Here is a 17194-nt window from a genome sequence, read left to right on the forward strand (position 1 = left end):
CAACAACAACAAAAAAACCCAAAAACCAACTCCCACAAACTCAAAAGTTGTGGGGGGCCTCTTCTGGATAAGTGTGTAGAAACAAGTGTCCCCATGCATTCCTTTTCCAAAGGCATGTCTAGGATGTTGACAGGCCACTCCCGAAGTGCTGAGAGGAAGGACCCAGACTCCAACTGCATGTCCATGTGCAGTGCCAACGGAGGTTTACTGCCTAGGAAGGGCAGGATGCATGACACCCGAGTACCGCCCAGCCAGAACAGCCCCACAAGTGGCCCATCGTCAGTGACTCCATACAAGAGGTAGCAGAAAACCTTCTTGATGACCAACACTCTGATGCCTCGCTGACATCTAGTCTTGGGTTAGGAGATGGAATTGCACTTTAAAGCACCAGTCTGTGCTCGATGCTGCACTATTAGGGTATCCTTCCCAGGGGTTGCAAAAGGAAAAAAGAGGCTGTGTATGGTGACACATTTTCTCTTCATAGCAGAGCACACACCAGCCTGTCTAAAAAAAGGATGGGTCCCCCTTAAAGACAAGAATCACAGGCAGGCAGAAGGGGGCTCTGGTTGAATGGTTTTCCAGGACATGTTAAACAGGAACCTTTTGTATGGTACACTTAATGATTTTGAGGCTTACTCTTTCTACAAGCCCTGGTTGCCTCTTGTTAAGTGAGATGGGGGATCAATAATCCCTCTGCAATTCTTTGCCCATTTACAAAGCTTTCACTTTGCAAATGAAGCATGCATACACACATGCATGTATATACTTATCTATATGTAGTCTTGACCCTGCTGAAATTCCTATACATGATAGGTTGTGCTGGAGTCTTAAATCTACCCCTGAGTGATGTGGGCACCTGAGGCCTGTCTCACCTACTGGCATTCTGCTTTACTAATTACCCTGTGGAAAGTTTCAACAGTGAATCTTCACTGGGTTCTGCTACTGAAAGCCAGAGGACTAATGGGGGAAGGTAAAGGAGAAAACAAATACTAGACTTTATTTAAATGCCAAAGCAGAAAAATTATTAAACAAAACTCAAATAAGGAAAAAAACACCTACCACATCAGAAAATAAAGGCTATTCAAAAACTAACCAGAGCAGATAAATTTTCTCATCCCGAAGGTTAAATCAATCACTAGTAGAGGTAGTGCAATTTTGTTTATTATTAACAATGTCAACATCATATTACATGAGCAGATTATGATCAAACCCTTTGGGAAAGTAGAAAGCTCTAGCTGAGGACAGAAGCTACAAATTCACTCACCTCCCTACAGTCCCCATTCCTTCCCAAGGAATTTCATCCACTTGAATCAGATCGATATGTTCAGCTATACTTTTTCTTTCATTCTTTTTTGTTTTTAACTTTAGAGTTTATTATAGCCATGCCCTCCAGAAAGGAAGAAGACAACCAAAAAGTTAACTGTGTTCAAAAAGTTAAAATGGATGCTAAAATAGACATATAAGTAATTAGAGCTCATGATCACTTAGCTTTTTTTTTATTTAAAAAAATTTTTGGATTAATTTTATTTATTTATCTATCTACTTATTTATTTATTTATTTATTTATTTATTTATTTATTTATATGTGGTGCTGAGAATCAAACCCAGTGCCTCACGCATGCCGGTCACAACCCCATCCCTCACTTAGCTTTCTTAATGTCTACTGACTGGTCCAAAAAAAATGTCAACCCTAAGAGGCAACAATAAGCCAAAAAAAGGAAGTCTTTGGAGACTTTAAGGCAAAGGCTTTCTACAAGCACTCTGATGCTCTGAAATCCAGAATTCACACAGAGATAAAAACAAACAAAAACTTATGATATATTTAGAAACCTAGGGAATTCAAAGCTGTGTAATTAAGCTCAGCTTTCTTATCCATGGGTAACAGCCCCTGGGCATGGGGAAACTGCATCTGTATTGAACATTTATATACGTTTCTCTTGTCATTAGTCCCTGAACGATACAGTATCAAAACTATTTACATATAACTGACATTGTGTTAGGTATTTTAAGTAATCTAGGGATGGTTTAAAGTATGCTGGATGATGCATGTAGGTTATACAGTACGGCATGTTATGTAGGGAATTTAAGCATCCTCAGATTTTGGTGTGGGGCAGGTAGTGGTGCTGGAAACAACTCCTGCCCAGGATACTACCGACTCTGTTCAGTAAAGACAAAAACTCATGTCAATGAATACCTTGCTATACCCAAAAGAGGCTGGTTTTCCTCTTGGTCCACATTTTTCAGATGATCGTCTTTTCCTGTATCCTTTTGTCCGTATAAATGGTGCCTTAGTAAGTATATGGTATTTTTCAAATACTGATTGATGAGTTCAAATGTCTCTGAATAGGACACTATGCTGGGGTGGAGAAACACTGGGGACAATGGGGTTGTTGGTTCTAGACCTGGCTGAGGCTAAATGTTGAGTAAGTCATCCGGTTTAGTTTCTTCAGCTACAGAATTAGGGAAACATTCTCTCATGTCCCTTCCCTCTGTAAGGGAAAGAAACTGGATGGTTTACTCACATGAAGATATTTAACTGTTAACACTGTTGAAGGACAGGGCACTTCCTTCTATGGTTCATTTTGATATCTGACAAGCCTAATACCATGATTTCAAATACGACCTAAATGCTGATCGTTAGTGATTAATTCCATTTATTATTTTCTTTGTAAAGGAAAATGACTTTCTAATGTTCATTTTCCTTATAAAATAACCCCCTTCATAATGTGAACACTTATATTCTTTCTAACATAAAAATGCCAAATTCCCTAATATTTATACATGGGATCTATTTTCTAGCCTCCTTCTTTTGAAAAAAAGTTTTTTTCTATTTTTGTGTTTCCCATTACATTTTTTTTTTAAACCTGGAAGTTGGGAGGAAAAGCATGCATTCATTCATGAATGTAATAAATATTTATTAAAAACCCATATCTGTCAGGTAGTATACAAGGATAAAACATGCACTGTGTTCATGAACCTTAGAGTTTATAATTTGATAGATAAAAGGACCGGACTTCACCACAGAGCCCCCCTTTGTTTAGTGCTAGACTTGGGGGGTTAAAAGGAGTCACAACAGACAAGGTAAAAAATGTTCTGCTTTGCCCTTCAATACCTCATTTCTTTCTTATCCCATGTATGATTTTAAAGGTCTTTCAAAATCTTTGGGTCCATTTTAAGACCCATTCTAACTTGTTGATTAAGTCACACAAATACTGGTTATGCTGGGACAGGACAGCAATTGCTTGGACACTTACAGTTAAGATAACGGGCCTAACTCCTTCAACATGGAGGTGTTGTGGCCTGAAACTAGCCTGAACCAAACCTGGGGAGGAAGCGAACAACTCCACCCTCAGCGCGACACTCACGTTGTACTCTTTGTACATCCAGTGATTCTTCTCAGAAAGGGCTCAGGTGGCAGGCAGGTGAGGGCACCACACAGGAGACAGCCTTTCTGCTGGGACCATTTGAATGGTTCCCTAAGAAGAGCACAACCTGCCTTCCCTGGGCCATGGTCCTGGGCTGTGTGATGGTACCATCAAATGCCACAACCAATCAAAATTGGGTATGAAGCAAAGGTCTACCACCAGGAACAAAAATATGATATTCTTCATGCAGTTTACTGGAAATAGGGCTCTCGTTGATGCCACAGAGGAATTCTATAATGTGCCTCTACTACTGTTACTTAGCAAAAAAAAAAAGTCTCTGGCCTTGAATTTGCTTGCCACAGACATGCATGGCATTGCTACCTTTCATCATTAACATTTTTTGTAAAGATAGCTTTCCCAAAAGAGTATAAATAGGCATCTGCTCTCATAACCTGGAAAAAGTAGAAATATTTCCACCCTCCACCCCCACCAGGGGCACTTGGTTACTGAGTCACATCCTCAGCCCTATTTTTTTTTGTATTTTATTTAGAGACAGGGTCTCACTGAGTTGCTTAGCACCTTGCTTTGGCAGAGACTGGCCTTGGTGATCCCCCTGCCTCAGTCTCCTGAGCAGCTGGGATACAGGTATGCACCACTGTGCCGAGCTAGAAAAAATTTAATTTTGAGGAGACATGTTTTAGAGAGCTCTTTGAAAAAAACTTGTCTCAGAGAACTAACCTGCACTTGAGAGGTGACTTTTTGGCTAAATTAATCTCCTACTAACAATCACAAGTAATGTCCTAGAAACCTGGTGTACAAGAAAAACATAAAGGGCAATTTCTAACCTCAATGGGGACTTGGTCTAAAGCAATGGAGAATAGAAACATTTACAAAGCGAACAAATCTTTTCAGTGGACTTGAGAGTCTCGAAGACACTTGAAGTAAATATTGTCCAGTTTTTAGGTTTGGGAAATTCCCTCAAAGAGAATAACAGTCTCTGTAACTCACTTAAACATAAAAAGTGCTTATAGAAGTATTTCAAAGAGAATAGTTTATAACAAATCAAGGATACTCACTAAGGAAACAGGATATCATATGCTTCTATTTCTTTCTTTTGCCACCTAGGACACAACAAAAGTCACAGAGTCCAGCCACTGAATCTCTAGGCCAGAATAACATCTTAGTTGGCAATTCTGGTCACTCGTTGCTTTGAGGACCTACGCCATATTAATATTCCTGATGGGCTTTAACACGTAATGACATTATTCAGGATACCACAGATAAAAACCAAGTGACTGCTTTCCATTTCTGCCCTTCTTTCGGGGAAGTAATATTTTGTAGAATTTCTACTGATCTAAAATGCATCCATGATACTGAGGTTCAGGATGCCTACACTTACTTTATAAGATTTATTACTACACTGATGGGTGACAGACAGTCAATTTCTTTTCATCATTCATTTTGATTCCGTGTTAGAAGAAGGTGTGAGTATGAACCAATAAATAAACATTAAAGTTTCTATTTTGGTCCCTCTTGGGTCATCAATTTTAACTGGCCAACTTAGAATATTTCCTTTTCTGCCAAGTTATCAATGGGTGCAAAATATGGTATCTCATAGTTCGGCAACAAAATACTGTAACTTAGCAAGATCATAAGAACATAGTACAACTAATGTGCTCAACAGAGATCAAGCCTCCAGAGTCTTATATTAGACACTGAGAGATACTGGGAGAGAGGGCATATTTCTATTCTATTTCCATTTTTGACCAGCTTAACCCATTCATGTCTGCACATGGATTCCATATGAGGAGAGTAGACAGTAGAACTGAAGACTCTTACTCCAGTGGACTTTTATTTTAGTCCTGTCCTTTAACTTTTCACGGAACCAGGAATCAGCATTAGTGGAGAACAACTTTTAGAGGGAGGATAGCTGCGCCTGGAACCTGCTTTGACCCAGATGATCAGCAATTGATTCTGGGAACTAAATACTCAGACATTAAAGCCTCATCCTCAACCTCTCCTTTTGGACTCTGTCACTACCTCCAACAACCAATAACCGGTTCATATCCCTCATCTCCTTTCCACCCCCATGGGATTAAAACCACCTCTTTCCACATTGCTAAAGAAGAACAAATCAACCCAAGTTACCCACCCCACCCCCATTTTAAGAGCTCTGCTATGCTTCCCAGTTGCCTACAGAATAAAAGCCATGGCACCTACTTTTGCTGACACTATACCCACAGTGCCTACCGAGATGCTTGGCACATGGCAAGTGCTCAAGGGGTATGTGCTGAATGTGTCTGGGGCCTGCTCCTCCATGGCCAGACTCTTGCTTAGCTCTCTAGCTGCACCTGCTACTTCCCTTGTGCTGTATTCATTTGTTAATTGTTCCCTCAACTCATCTTTTCCCAGCACTGGGGACTGAACTCAAGGCTTCGCTCATGCTAGTGAGGGCTCTACCACTGAGCTACATCACCAGCCCATTTTAAATTTTGAGACAGGGTCTCTCTAGGTTGCCCAGGCTGGCTCTGTTGCAATTCTCCTGTCTCAACCTCCCTCGTCGCTGGGATGACAGGCAAGCACCACCGTGCCTGGCTCCCCCAACTCATCTTATTCTCTTTTGCCTTCAAATTTTTAAACTGACCGTTCTTTTGTTAGAACGCTGCACCTGCTCAGGATCACATCCCATCTCCTCTCACCAAATCCATCTGGAAAAGGCTGTTTCAGAATGTGATATATGTAACATGTTGTTTTATTCAGCCATAAGGAAGGATGAAATTGTCATGTGGAGGAAAATGGGTAGAACAGGAGAACATTATATTAAGTGATATGACACAAACTCAAAAAGTCAAGGGCCATTTTTTTCCCCCTTGTAAGTGGAAGCTGAAGAGGAAAAACAAAAACAAAGGCTTGGGGGCATCGCATGAACATCAAGGCGAGATCAGTAGAGCAGAGAAAAGGGACCAGGGAGAGAGGGAGGAAGGGAAAGGGAAAATACTGGGGAATGATACTAGCCAATATGATACGTAATAATGGATCCCACCATTATGTACAACTATAATGCACCAGTAAAGAAAAGGGGAAGAGAAAGTTAGTCCATCGCTGACATGAGAACGTTGCTGTAGCCCTCTTTCAACGGAGTCTCTGGCCTCTAATTCCACAAAATTCTCATTTTTCTTCAGCATGAAAGGAGCTCAAGGTTGGGCTGGGTCTAGAACTTATCTGGCTTCAGGTTAAGGGGGCTCAGGACTCAAGAGGACTTAGGTCAGCAGATACCTGGCTGAGGACTTGGACTGGGCTTTCACAGGTGGCCCTGTATAATTTCATTCCCAATCATGGGTAGAAGAGGTGTTTGGGGTCAAGTCTGGGAATCTAAAGGTTGATTAGTTACATAATTCAATAAAGTCAAAAAATTTTTAAAAAGGTTATATATTGTTGCTATGGGGAAGAAAGTTTTCTGCTAAAAACCACCTGTATTTTACAATGAGTTCCATTTTCCCTTTTTATTTAAAAATGAATTCTTGACCCGTACCTGAAACCCATGCTGTCCTGTCTTCCTTACACAAGTCACCAGGGTATCAGCACACCTTTGCTGGTGGTTCATGGGTGTCCTATGCCCCTCTAACAGCTCAATGAAGTAAGGAGCATGTGACAGGTTCAAGAAGACAATTTGTAAGGTACAAAGGCTGAGAGCCTTTCAGACCCACTCTCTATCCCCTATTGACTGGCAGAGAATGTAATAATTTTGAAAAACGATTAAGCAAGATAAAAGTGGTAAAAATAAAAGGTGGCTTGTGGTTAATGTGCACATCATCAAATGTAATGTAGTTCTCCCACTAATTTAAAATACCATTGAAGTGAGAGGACTCTCTCTAAATATTTTATCACTAAGTTGCCATAAGATTTCTTACTCACATATTACCCCATTTTCTGTTTAATTACTGATCAAATGTACTAGTTGCAAAGACCGAGATCTTGCCATAAAGCAGAACATGGGAGATGACAGCGAGCAGGCCTATGCTATCCTCCTCTTGACTCTCTAAAAGCTGCTCTTGGGTGACAGACATGAACTTCCTTGACTGGAATGTTCCTGCTTATTGTGGTTAATATAGAAACCACACAGGATCTAGCCTTGGCATTATAAACCTTTGAACACTACATCTATAAAATTCTGTTGTCTTTTAAAATTTTCAATAACATTTCTTTATGCTATATTTATTGCACTTTCCCAAATATGAAAATGTTCTTTGTATTTGAAATGCTGACTATATGTGAAAAATTAACCCTGGTTCCATTACTTCAAACTATTCCTTTATTAGCAACAGTTGTACAGTGCTGTCAAGAGGCATTTTAAGACTAAAGTGCCCAATTCGGAGAGCAGACACATCTGTTTTACTTCGAAGTGTGTTTTATTGTTTTATTTCTTGGGATATGAATTCACAACTATCTTATAACTAAAGACTAAAGAAAAAACACATGTTGGTAAATCTGATTTCTGTGTTTTTTTTCATTCAAGGGAAGTTGCCTCCCTCAGCCGTCTGTCAGTGAAGAATAAATGGACTTGGCAAAAAGTTTATTTAAGTTGGCTTTATTAAGCCAACAAAATACAGAAATCAAGTAAGGGACAGGCAGAAAAATCTGTTCCTTTGAAGTCAATAAAAATCCATCTCCTTAATCCTTTTTTTATTCCAAGCAGTGGTGATTTTTCTCAACTGGCTCACTGAGAACCTTGATTTAGCTAATCTGTCTTGCTTAGTTATCTTTCTTCTCTAAAGCTTTCTAAAGAAGCATCTTTCCCCTTGACAACTGTCATCCTTTATGCTTGCATAGTGCTGCATCTGGTTATAAACATGCTCTCGTTAATCCTGATAGAGACTTAAAAAAAACAGGCTTTTAATTACCATCCACATATTAGAAGAATAAAAGAAGCAATAGGTAGCAAGCAGAAAAGAAAGACACATGGAATGCTCAATGGCAGGAAGATGGGGAAAATCTGAGACCACACATCTTTGCTCTGCTATCTAAATTCAGCCTTCTGTCATGGTTTCGTCTATTGCTTCTCTGTTCATTATGGAAGGAACCCAGGACTGCAATTGAACAGTTTCTTTTCCACATTCCCACCTATCAGTAAAGGGTGAGGAATCATGTAGAAATATATATTTTTGTGGCTAGATATATTCATGTAGGAAGATTTCATGATTTGAAAGGAAAGGCAATATCTTGGTGGAAGAAAAACATTTTGACTTGGCATTTGGCATCATTGAGTAATGTTAGGTTGTATAGCATGAGAAAAGGATTTCTTACCCAAACTAAAGAGCACCAAGAATTTCAGACACACAAATTCTCGTTGATCGAACTGTAGGGAGCGAAGTTTTGCCACTAGCTCCTGTGCGTGACTCATGAGGTTATTGAGGGTGGCCCCGGCTTGCGATACGATTATAGAATAGTCCACCTGCAATAAGTTTTCACAAATATTAGAATCAGAAATATATATTTCACTTGAGAGTGTTAAGCATGTGGGTAAAATCAGACTGCAACACAGACTTATACCAGAGAGGGCTCTCCCCTTGAAAGTAGCTTAGACACATCCTATTATCATACAATGAATCACAATTAATCTGTTACATCTAGTCGTGGGGATGGGATGAGCTTTGCAGGGAACAGGTTTTGATAGCCTGAATTTTACAAGTATATATACCTTCTTTCTCTTGTGAAGTTACATTGTCACAGAAAATATTTTTAACTCAAGTTGAAAGAAAGAATATACTGCCCATAAAATATGAACCAGTACAGCGTTCTATTTGCACGCAAGGACAATTGCCAGTATATGAGGAAAATACAGGCTGAGTCGCATTCCCTCTGTATTTTGAGGTCACATTTTAACACAATCCTGGTTCAAGAGTATATGCTTATGGATAACCAAAAATCAGATTTCCAGTATTCATTAGTGTGTTGCTTCCTTAAAAGCTATGACATAAACCTGCTCGTTTCAGGTGATCCCATTAGATTCCATCAAATGAATACCTCTCTCTTTCTCTCTAAAGACAGCGGTGACCTTATTTACAAGAATAATTCCCTGGTTTGGAAAACAAAACAAAAATAGCTTATTCCCCGTATCATTAAAAAGAAAAACACTGCAAGGCACTGATCTTAGATTATTCATGGGGACATAAGACATAAGAAGCTCAATTTATAATAAGTTAAGATGTTGGGATGGCTGTCAGGGGTAGTACTGGCTTTGCTGCTTCGTTTACAGCATAATGGGAAAGCTCAGTTGGTACCTGCCGCTCCGTCCTTGTTTTACTGAAGAGCTCTCAGGCAACCAGATACTCTTTTAGGTGCATTTAATATTTGCAGCAGCAGCAAATTTGTCTGGGAGGCAAGTCCTCATCTGCCACTCACCCAGAGCAGACTGTATTAAATTTTTATATTTATTGACATTTCATTACCATAATTGACTGCACTTGCTTCTCTAGGAGAAGGCACGGGGCTGCCTCCTAAGCAGGAGAACTAGTCCCTTGAGTAGAATTTGCAATTAAAAACAAGGCAGAATGGATTTTTTTTTATTGTGTAAATATGATGAGTTGAATTTTCAGCTTTAACTAGAGAATACTAGGTGCACAGAAACCTTTTTCAAGAGTGGGAAAAATTATGAGTCAGTGGAAAGACGACCCCCAAAGGTGTCAATCAGTTTATAGATAGTCAACTATGCATGAAAAAGTCACAGTTAAAAAGTGTGTTCTAGGAACCTCCTGCACCCACCACCTTGCTGTCCTATTGTTGTATCCACCCTTGGGCTGTCCTCTGTCCTAAGAACTCTGACCACGTGAAAGGAAGTTCAGAACCCTGAGCTGGAAGACAGGACAAGTTGTTGAACTCTGCAGAGCACAGTGGGAGCATTTGCCTAGCAAGCAAAGTGATGCCTGACAATTATTTTGCCAGTTAATAATATAGGTTGAGGGTCCCTAATCCAAAAATCTAAAATCTGAAACGCTCCAAAATCTGAAAACTCTTTCAATTACAACTTGACACCACTAGTGGAAGATTTACATGACTGGTTGCAGTCAAACCACAAACTCACTAAAAATATTGTATGAAATTACCTTCAGGCTATGAATATAAGGTGCATATGAAACAAATGAATTTCCTGTTTAGACTTGGGTCCCATCCCCAAGATATCTCATTAAGAATATGCAAATCTTCCAAAATCAAAAAAAAAAAAAAAAAAAATTCCGAAATCTAAACCACTCCTGTACCCAAGCATTTCAGATAAGGGATACTTCACCTGTCCACAGAGACAGTTGGGCTAGATGAATGAAAATAAGGCAACGAGGTGACAGTGATAGAAGAAACCCGAGACAAGATGCCACCCGGGTCGATGTTGTTCTCTAAAAACACAGGGCTTGAGCCAATCCCACAACATCTCCATTCCTTGCTGTCTTCATCTTCAAACAAGGCAGTTAAGAGAGATGATGATAAGGTGCCTCCCACTTTTGTGATTAGTAAGAAATAATCATAGTTGGAATAATACTACAAATTTAGAGTTAGAACTAACCGAATGCACAGTGACACACACACAACAGACTGTGTGTGTGTGTGATTATGAATGAATCCATAGGTGCTCTACCACTGAGCTACATGCCTAATGCTTTTTGTTTTGAGGGTCTCGATATGTTGCCCAGGCTGGCCTCCCATGTTTGATCCTCCTTCCTCAGCCGCTAGCGTAGCTGGGATTAAGGCCTGTGCCACTGTGCCTAGCCAAAGTACATTTAATAAAAGTCATTAGTTAAGCTCTAAACCAGGAAGACCTGCTAAATAAAGCACAAATATGTAGTAATTATTTTTCATATTTTTAGTTATAGATGGCTACAATTTTTTTTTTGTTTATTTAATTTTTATATGTGCTGATAGGGATCAAACCCAGGGCCTCATGCCTGCTAGGCAAATGCTCTAGCCCTGAGCCACAACCCCAGTACAAATATGTAATATTAATTAATTTTTTATTATTAAAATGTGATTAATGCTGGGCATAGTGGTATATGCCTGTAATCCCAGTTACTTGGAAGGCTGAGGTGGGAGTATCAAAATTCAAGGCCAGCATGGGTAACATTAGGTAGGACCCTGTAGGGTAAAAGAGAAGAAAAAGAAGAAGAAAAAAAGATGGGTTGATTACATTTTAATGTGTGCACATTTCCAGCAGGTCTGTAATAATTAAGTTCAAATACTAGAAATTCGTACTTGAAAATGCATTACACTATAACTGAAAGGAATCTAAATTGTTTCTTGGGATTATATATGTAGTGAGAGACCTCTACTGAGAGGGACCTCAGGAAATCAATTGGCATACCAACAACTTTATAGCCCTACATTTATTTACATGCTAATTTGAAAGCTCAAACATGCTTATTAAATGAGGGCTCCAATAACACTTCTTTCAAGGATAATTTATCAAATTGCACAGTTCTGAAGGAGGATGGGTGATTTATCCCTGAAATGGCACAGAGATCTGCAACTTCCTTATATTTTATTACAAACATAATTATATTTTCATTGTTGAATGCAGAGTTTGTGCTCATTTCACGAGCAGCTGGCCTTGTCTTTTATGTACTTAGTAAAATTAATTTATTGCTCTCCTACATGTAATCTTTGTGCCATTAAATTCAAGGGAGATATTGAAAAAATACTCTAAACTGATGCCCCCTTTGAGTAAAATTTCATTTATCACCAAGGTAGAAACACTTTTAGCTAAATTGCTTTTAATATTAACCTCCAAAATTCTGATGACTCGTATGTTGTAAGATGCCTGTCATTTTAATATGATACACAATAATCAAAGATAACAAGTTAACAGTAGGCTTTTCCCTTAGGATGATGTTACAGTGGTTGTTAATTAGCTACAATATGCAAATACTCAAAAATCTGACCCCATGTCAAAGTTTTCCATTTTTTTACTTTACATATACACAAATGTGTGTGTTTAAAAAATACCGAATCAAAAAGAATTCTTCTCATAAGATGCTAATTATATAAGTGACCAATGTTATATACTAGTCATTGATTTGACAGTTCTGATTATTATTGATAATCATTATTTCCCTTTTGTCTAATGAAGTTATACACACGCATGATTAAAAGATGCAACTGAAGCGTAGAAGCAAACTTTAAGGTTAAGGCTTAGGAGGAAAGTTGTGCTCCTTTATCTAATTTTCCTCTTTCTTCAAGTTCCAAGCAGCAGTTTTTCCTGAGAATCTCTCATTGCCCTCCTTCCTTCCCCCTGTCCTTCCTTCCTATTGGGTCCTGGGGATTAAACCTAGGGCCTCATTCCGCTAGCCAAGCCCTCTACATGGAGCTACCTCCCCAACCCCCTCCACACCTCTGCTATAATAAATTCCCTACATTTATATTTTTCAGTAGGAAAAAGCCAGAAGATGGGCTGTGGAGCACCTGGGGACTTGCACCCCTCAGTCTATCTGAGTGTTCCTATAAAGCCATGTATGGACATCACTACAAGCTTCAAGGTGATATGAAATTGCTGTTTGGAGTTCCTTTTGTGGCAGGACTTTGGCTGTGATGTTGTGGACCAAGGCACATATTACTATCCGCTCATCCTAAAATACTCAGAATGAACATTTTCAATATTCCAGAAGTAATCATCATAAAGTAGTTGAAAAAAAATTATGAGATACAAGAAAAAGAGAAAATTCCATATGCAAACCTAAAACTTGAACATGAGTGATTTGGGTGTACTTTGTTTCTTCTGGGTGAGGCTGGAAAAAGTTGTGGGGTTTAGTTAAACTTTTATCCAGCAACTTGTTGTCTCTCTTCAATTTGTGGGGACAGCATGATCTCATAGCCTGGCATTAGGGGCAAGGCGCTTCCTTATAGAAGCTGAATCATCCTAATGACTTGGAATGCCTGGCTCATTCCCTGCGCACTTCCGCCTCTGAACTTCAGTGAGCTTATCTGAGCCCAAGTTGCGGGGCTTACCTGTGAAAGTGCACAGTGCAAGGTCTTATGCAAGGGGCAGTCACTGTGGTCATTAATTAGACAGAGGAATCACATTTCTTATCACTTTTGGCTGCACGACTGTGTTGAATTGTTCTCCCCTCACATCTTTGACTTCCTTAGTCTATTGGACTATTAGAAATATATTTTTAATTTAAAAAAATTCCTTCCTTACCTGTTAAGTGGATGCCAGCCAAGTTGCTGGTAGGGGAATTTTGCATGCTTTGTGGGCATAATGCCATTCTGTCTCCCCCGCTCCCCGTGATATCAGTGTCATGGCTTTGATGCAATCAATATATCAGGAGTACACACTTCTACGTTGTTTTAAAGTTCACACTCCAAGCAAATCCATGCTACTAGGTCAGTGTGTCTCAGTGGTGAATTATTTTAATTTATTTAAAAAGTAAGGAAAATTATTATTACATAAATAAATACATTGTTTCCAAAGACTGGAAGAGAACGCTAACAAAAATGGTGATTTTACAAAAAGATGATTTTAGGGAAGTAGCATTAAGAATACTATTTTTGCTGGGTGCTGTGGTGCACACCTGTAATTCCAGCAGCTCGGGAGGCTGAGGCAGGAGGATCAAGAGTTCAAAGTCCTTAGCAACTTAGGGAGGCCCTCAGTAACTCAGCAAGATCCTGTTTCTAAATAAAATACAAAAAAATAGAGCTGGGGATGTGACTCAGTGGTCGAGTGTCCCTGGGTTCTATCCCTGATACTAAAAAATAATTTTCTTAATGCTGAAATAATTTTATAATAGTAAGTAGTAATCACATTAAAATTGCTTCTTGATAATTTAAATTTACCACTACAATGTGCTTACAATGCCACTCCCCCCAAAAGAACACATAAGTTTACGCATTTAGCTTCAATAAAAGGAGATGAATTTGTTTTGCTTGGAATTTCCACTGATGCCTTTGGGTGTGTAAAGATTGCTATGCACAAAGATCAAATTAAAAGTCTGTGGCGAAAGCAAGCTCCGTAGCATCTGTGCTTTGCCCAAAAGAAGTGGGATGGTGCACTGGTTAGGAATACAGACTCAAAGCCAGGCACTGCGATGTGTTTCCGTTGTCCCAGCTACGGGGAGACTGAGGCAGGAGGATGGCTTGAGTCTGGGAGTTTGGGGACAACTAAGGCAACATGGTGAGACCACCATCTCAAAAGCAAAACAGTAACTACCCAAACCCATGTAAAAACTGGCGCTGGCCTGCCTGGATCTGAATCTCTGTTCTCCCTCTTATGACTTGTGTTTTGACCTTGAATCAACTACTTCACCTCCCTTGGCCTCAGTTCTTTATCTGTAAAAATAAAGGGATGATAATATTTTCTTCTTAGAAAATATTGACTCCATAAATATCAGCCTAGTTTCTTTAGTTTTCTTTCTTTTTTTTATGGGTGGTGGTGGTAGTGGGTGGGGATCAAACCCAGGAGGGTCCCATGCATGCCAGGCAAGTGCTTTACTGCTGAGCCCCACCCCCAGCTCTCCGACTAGTTTCGATAATTTAAAGTTTTTATGTTGGAACTTCACAGAACTATTTCCAGTGATTCCTAGTGCAATTCTCTCCTGGCAATACCATTATAACCCTAACCGGACAAGAGACAGTGAAGCTCGAATAAGTCAAGGCTTTTGCTCAACATGACACAGCTAGTAAGTTCTGGACAGGAGATACAAACACTAGTTGTTCTGCCTCCACCCCAGGTTGGGTTTGTGTATTTTACACACATGCCTGCATGCAAATGCGCGCGCGCGCACACACACACACACACACACACACACAGAGAGTTTTAATACCAAAAAGCAAGTACTCTGGCAATAATAATAAAGATAAATACACTCTATAGATCACTTGTGTTTAGACTACAAACAGAAAGGTATATGTGATTCTCTATTTTCTTCCTTCAGTTACTTCCATATATTTCTGCCTTTTGAAATCCTTTTTTTCGCCAGAATATGGTTTTATTCTTACACTTATTATGGTCCTTTCCTACCATCCATTTCAAAAGGCAGAAAATAGTGAATACACTATTTTCTTAAAATTAGTGCACATCAAATACTTTTTTAAAACATTTTTTAAGTTGTCAATGGACCTTTATTTAATTAGTTTATTTTTATGTGGTGCTGAGAATTGAACCCAGGGCCCCACACATGCCCGGCAAGCACTCTACCACTAAGCCACAAACCCAACCCTCCAATATTTTATTATTACTGTTATTATTGCTATTTTAACAAAAATCTAGCTTCCCTGCTCTTGCCATCAGGAAATACATGCCATTCTAAGAAAATTAAACTTGGAATTTTCACCTGTCTCCCTGGTCAAATGGTAGGAAATGGCCTATCATTGTGAAAAGGAGATTTATTATTGGGAAAGCATTGTTGGTATCCCTGACCCATGAGAACTAGTTGGGAGACAGGGGACAAGTGAACTGTAGCAAATGCGAGGAGGGACTATTCTGGGTCTTGAGCCCTAGTTAATTTTCTTAAGCATTCAGTTTAGAGAGACAGGATAGTCTTGATTTAGTGAAATTAGCTTTTTTTTTTTTTTTTTTTTTACTATCAAGTTGAAAATCTTTATTTCATTAAGATATACAAATAAAGTTAATACAAAAGTCTACATATTTTGTGGTTTCTGAATATTTAACCATCAATGGCTTCCATGAGAAGCTATTATTCTTAGTATTTCAGAGAAAGTTCAGATGCCTCATATTCTGTGAAAGCCCATTTTTTTTCTTCCTTTCTATCCACCAAATCAGTCTTTTGAAATTAGTTCATATTTATCATGTACTTAACATATTTGTAATTATAGTAGGAATGGTTGGGGATATAAAATAAATATGTGTTTGTCACCCTGAATTCAAATATCTTTCTTGGAACTAAGGATGTAGCTCAGTGGTAGAGTGTAAGTTTATCATGTGTAAGGCCCTGGGTTCCATCCTTAGCACTGAAAAAAATAAATAAAAATTTCAGGGGCTGGGGATATAGCTCAGTTGGTAGAGTGCTTGCCTCCCAAGCACAAAGTCCTGGGTTCAATCCCCAGCACCACCAAAAAAAAAAAAAAAAAAAAAAAAAAAAAAAAAAAAAAAAAAAAAAAAAAGAATCAAGCATCCTTTTCATTCTGTTACTAAGGTCATGTGCTCTGGAAAAGTCTTCCTGTGTAGCACTTTTGCTTTCTTCTATACATTGCAGGAATTCCAGAAATGTTTTAAATGCCTTTTCCAGTCTATTCCATGATAGAAGATTTTCTCTGTAACTGTCCTAAGTGAGACTGTGTGATTATAATGAACTCTCACTGGGCTATTCACTTAGACTGGAGGGAAAAGCACAGGAAGGAACTTTGACAGACTCTGACATGCATTCAAACAGGGGAGCGGGAAGGATCTGGGCTGCAGGAAAGGTGTAGGAAGACTGTTTTCCAGCCAGGGAGTCCCTCTTCCAGATCTGTTTTGACATACAGGGCAGCAATAACAGACTATAGACTATGATTTTATTTATCCCTTGATTTTTCTGGGTGTTGAAAATCAGAGAGGCAAGACATGTACTTTCTCTCCTTTTTAAATGGTAATTACCTTTACCAGGGGCAGCACTTAAGGCAGAATGAAATGTGAAATAAGGAATATTTCTAAAGAGCAGGAATGGAATAGCACAAACCCATTTCATTTCTTGAAATGCTGAAGGAATTGAAATCGAATTACATTTGTGAGCCGAGTCTTGCCCTTCTAATGCACTCCTAGTTGGGCAGAAGGTGGGAGGCACACCCTGTGATTAGACTCTGAAAATGGGTACGTTTCCTTCCAAGAGTTGGATCACGGGAGAAAAGTGCTA

At 39.1% G+C, this 17194-nt stretch overlaps 1 protein-coding gene and 1 non-coding gene across 4 annotated transcripts in view; one reads left to right on the forward strand and one right to left on the reverse strand.

Annotated features, from left to right (window-relative positions):
- The window catches only part of Nr5a2 (nuclear receptor subfamily 5 group A member 2), a 131315-nt gene that overhangs the window by 37598 nt on the left and 76523 nt on the right, over nt 1-17194 (reverse strand). For all 3 annotated transcript variants that reach the window (XM_047521789.1, XM_047521788.1, XM_047521787.1), the window contains one exon: nt 8670-8817. In XM_047521789.1, the coding sequence (XP_047377745.1) occupies nt 8670-8817 (148 nt within the window). The remainder of the gene's footprint in view (nt 1-8669; nt 8818-17194) is intronic.
- Trnag-ccc (transfer RNA glycine (anticodon CCC)) lies at nt 16345-16417 on the forward strand. The gene has a single exon. It is a non-coding gene; the product is annotated as a tRNA-Gly (tRNA).

The sequence above is a fragment of the Sciurus carolinensis genome, chromosome 12 (assembly GCF_902686445.1).
Source record: "Sciurus carolinensis chromosome 12, mSciCar1.2, whole genome shotgun sequence".
NCBI classification, from domain to species: Eukaryota; Metazoa; Chordata; class Mammalia; order Rodentia; family Sciuridae; genus Sciurus; species Sciurus carolinensis.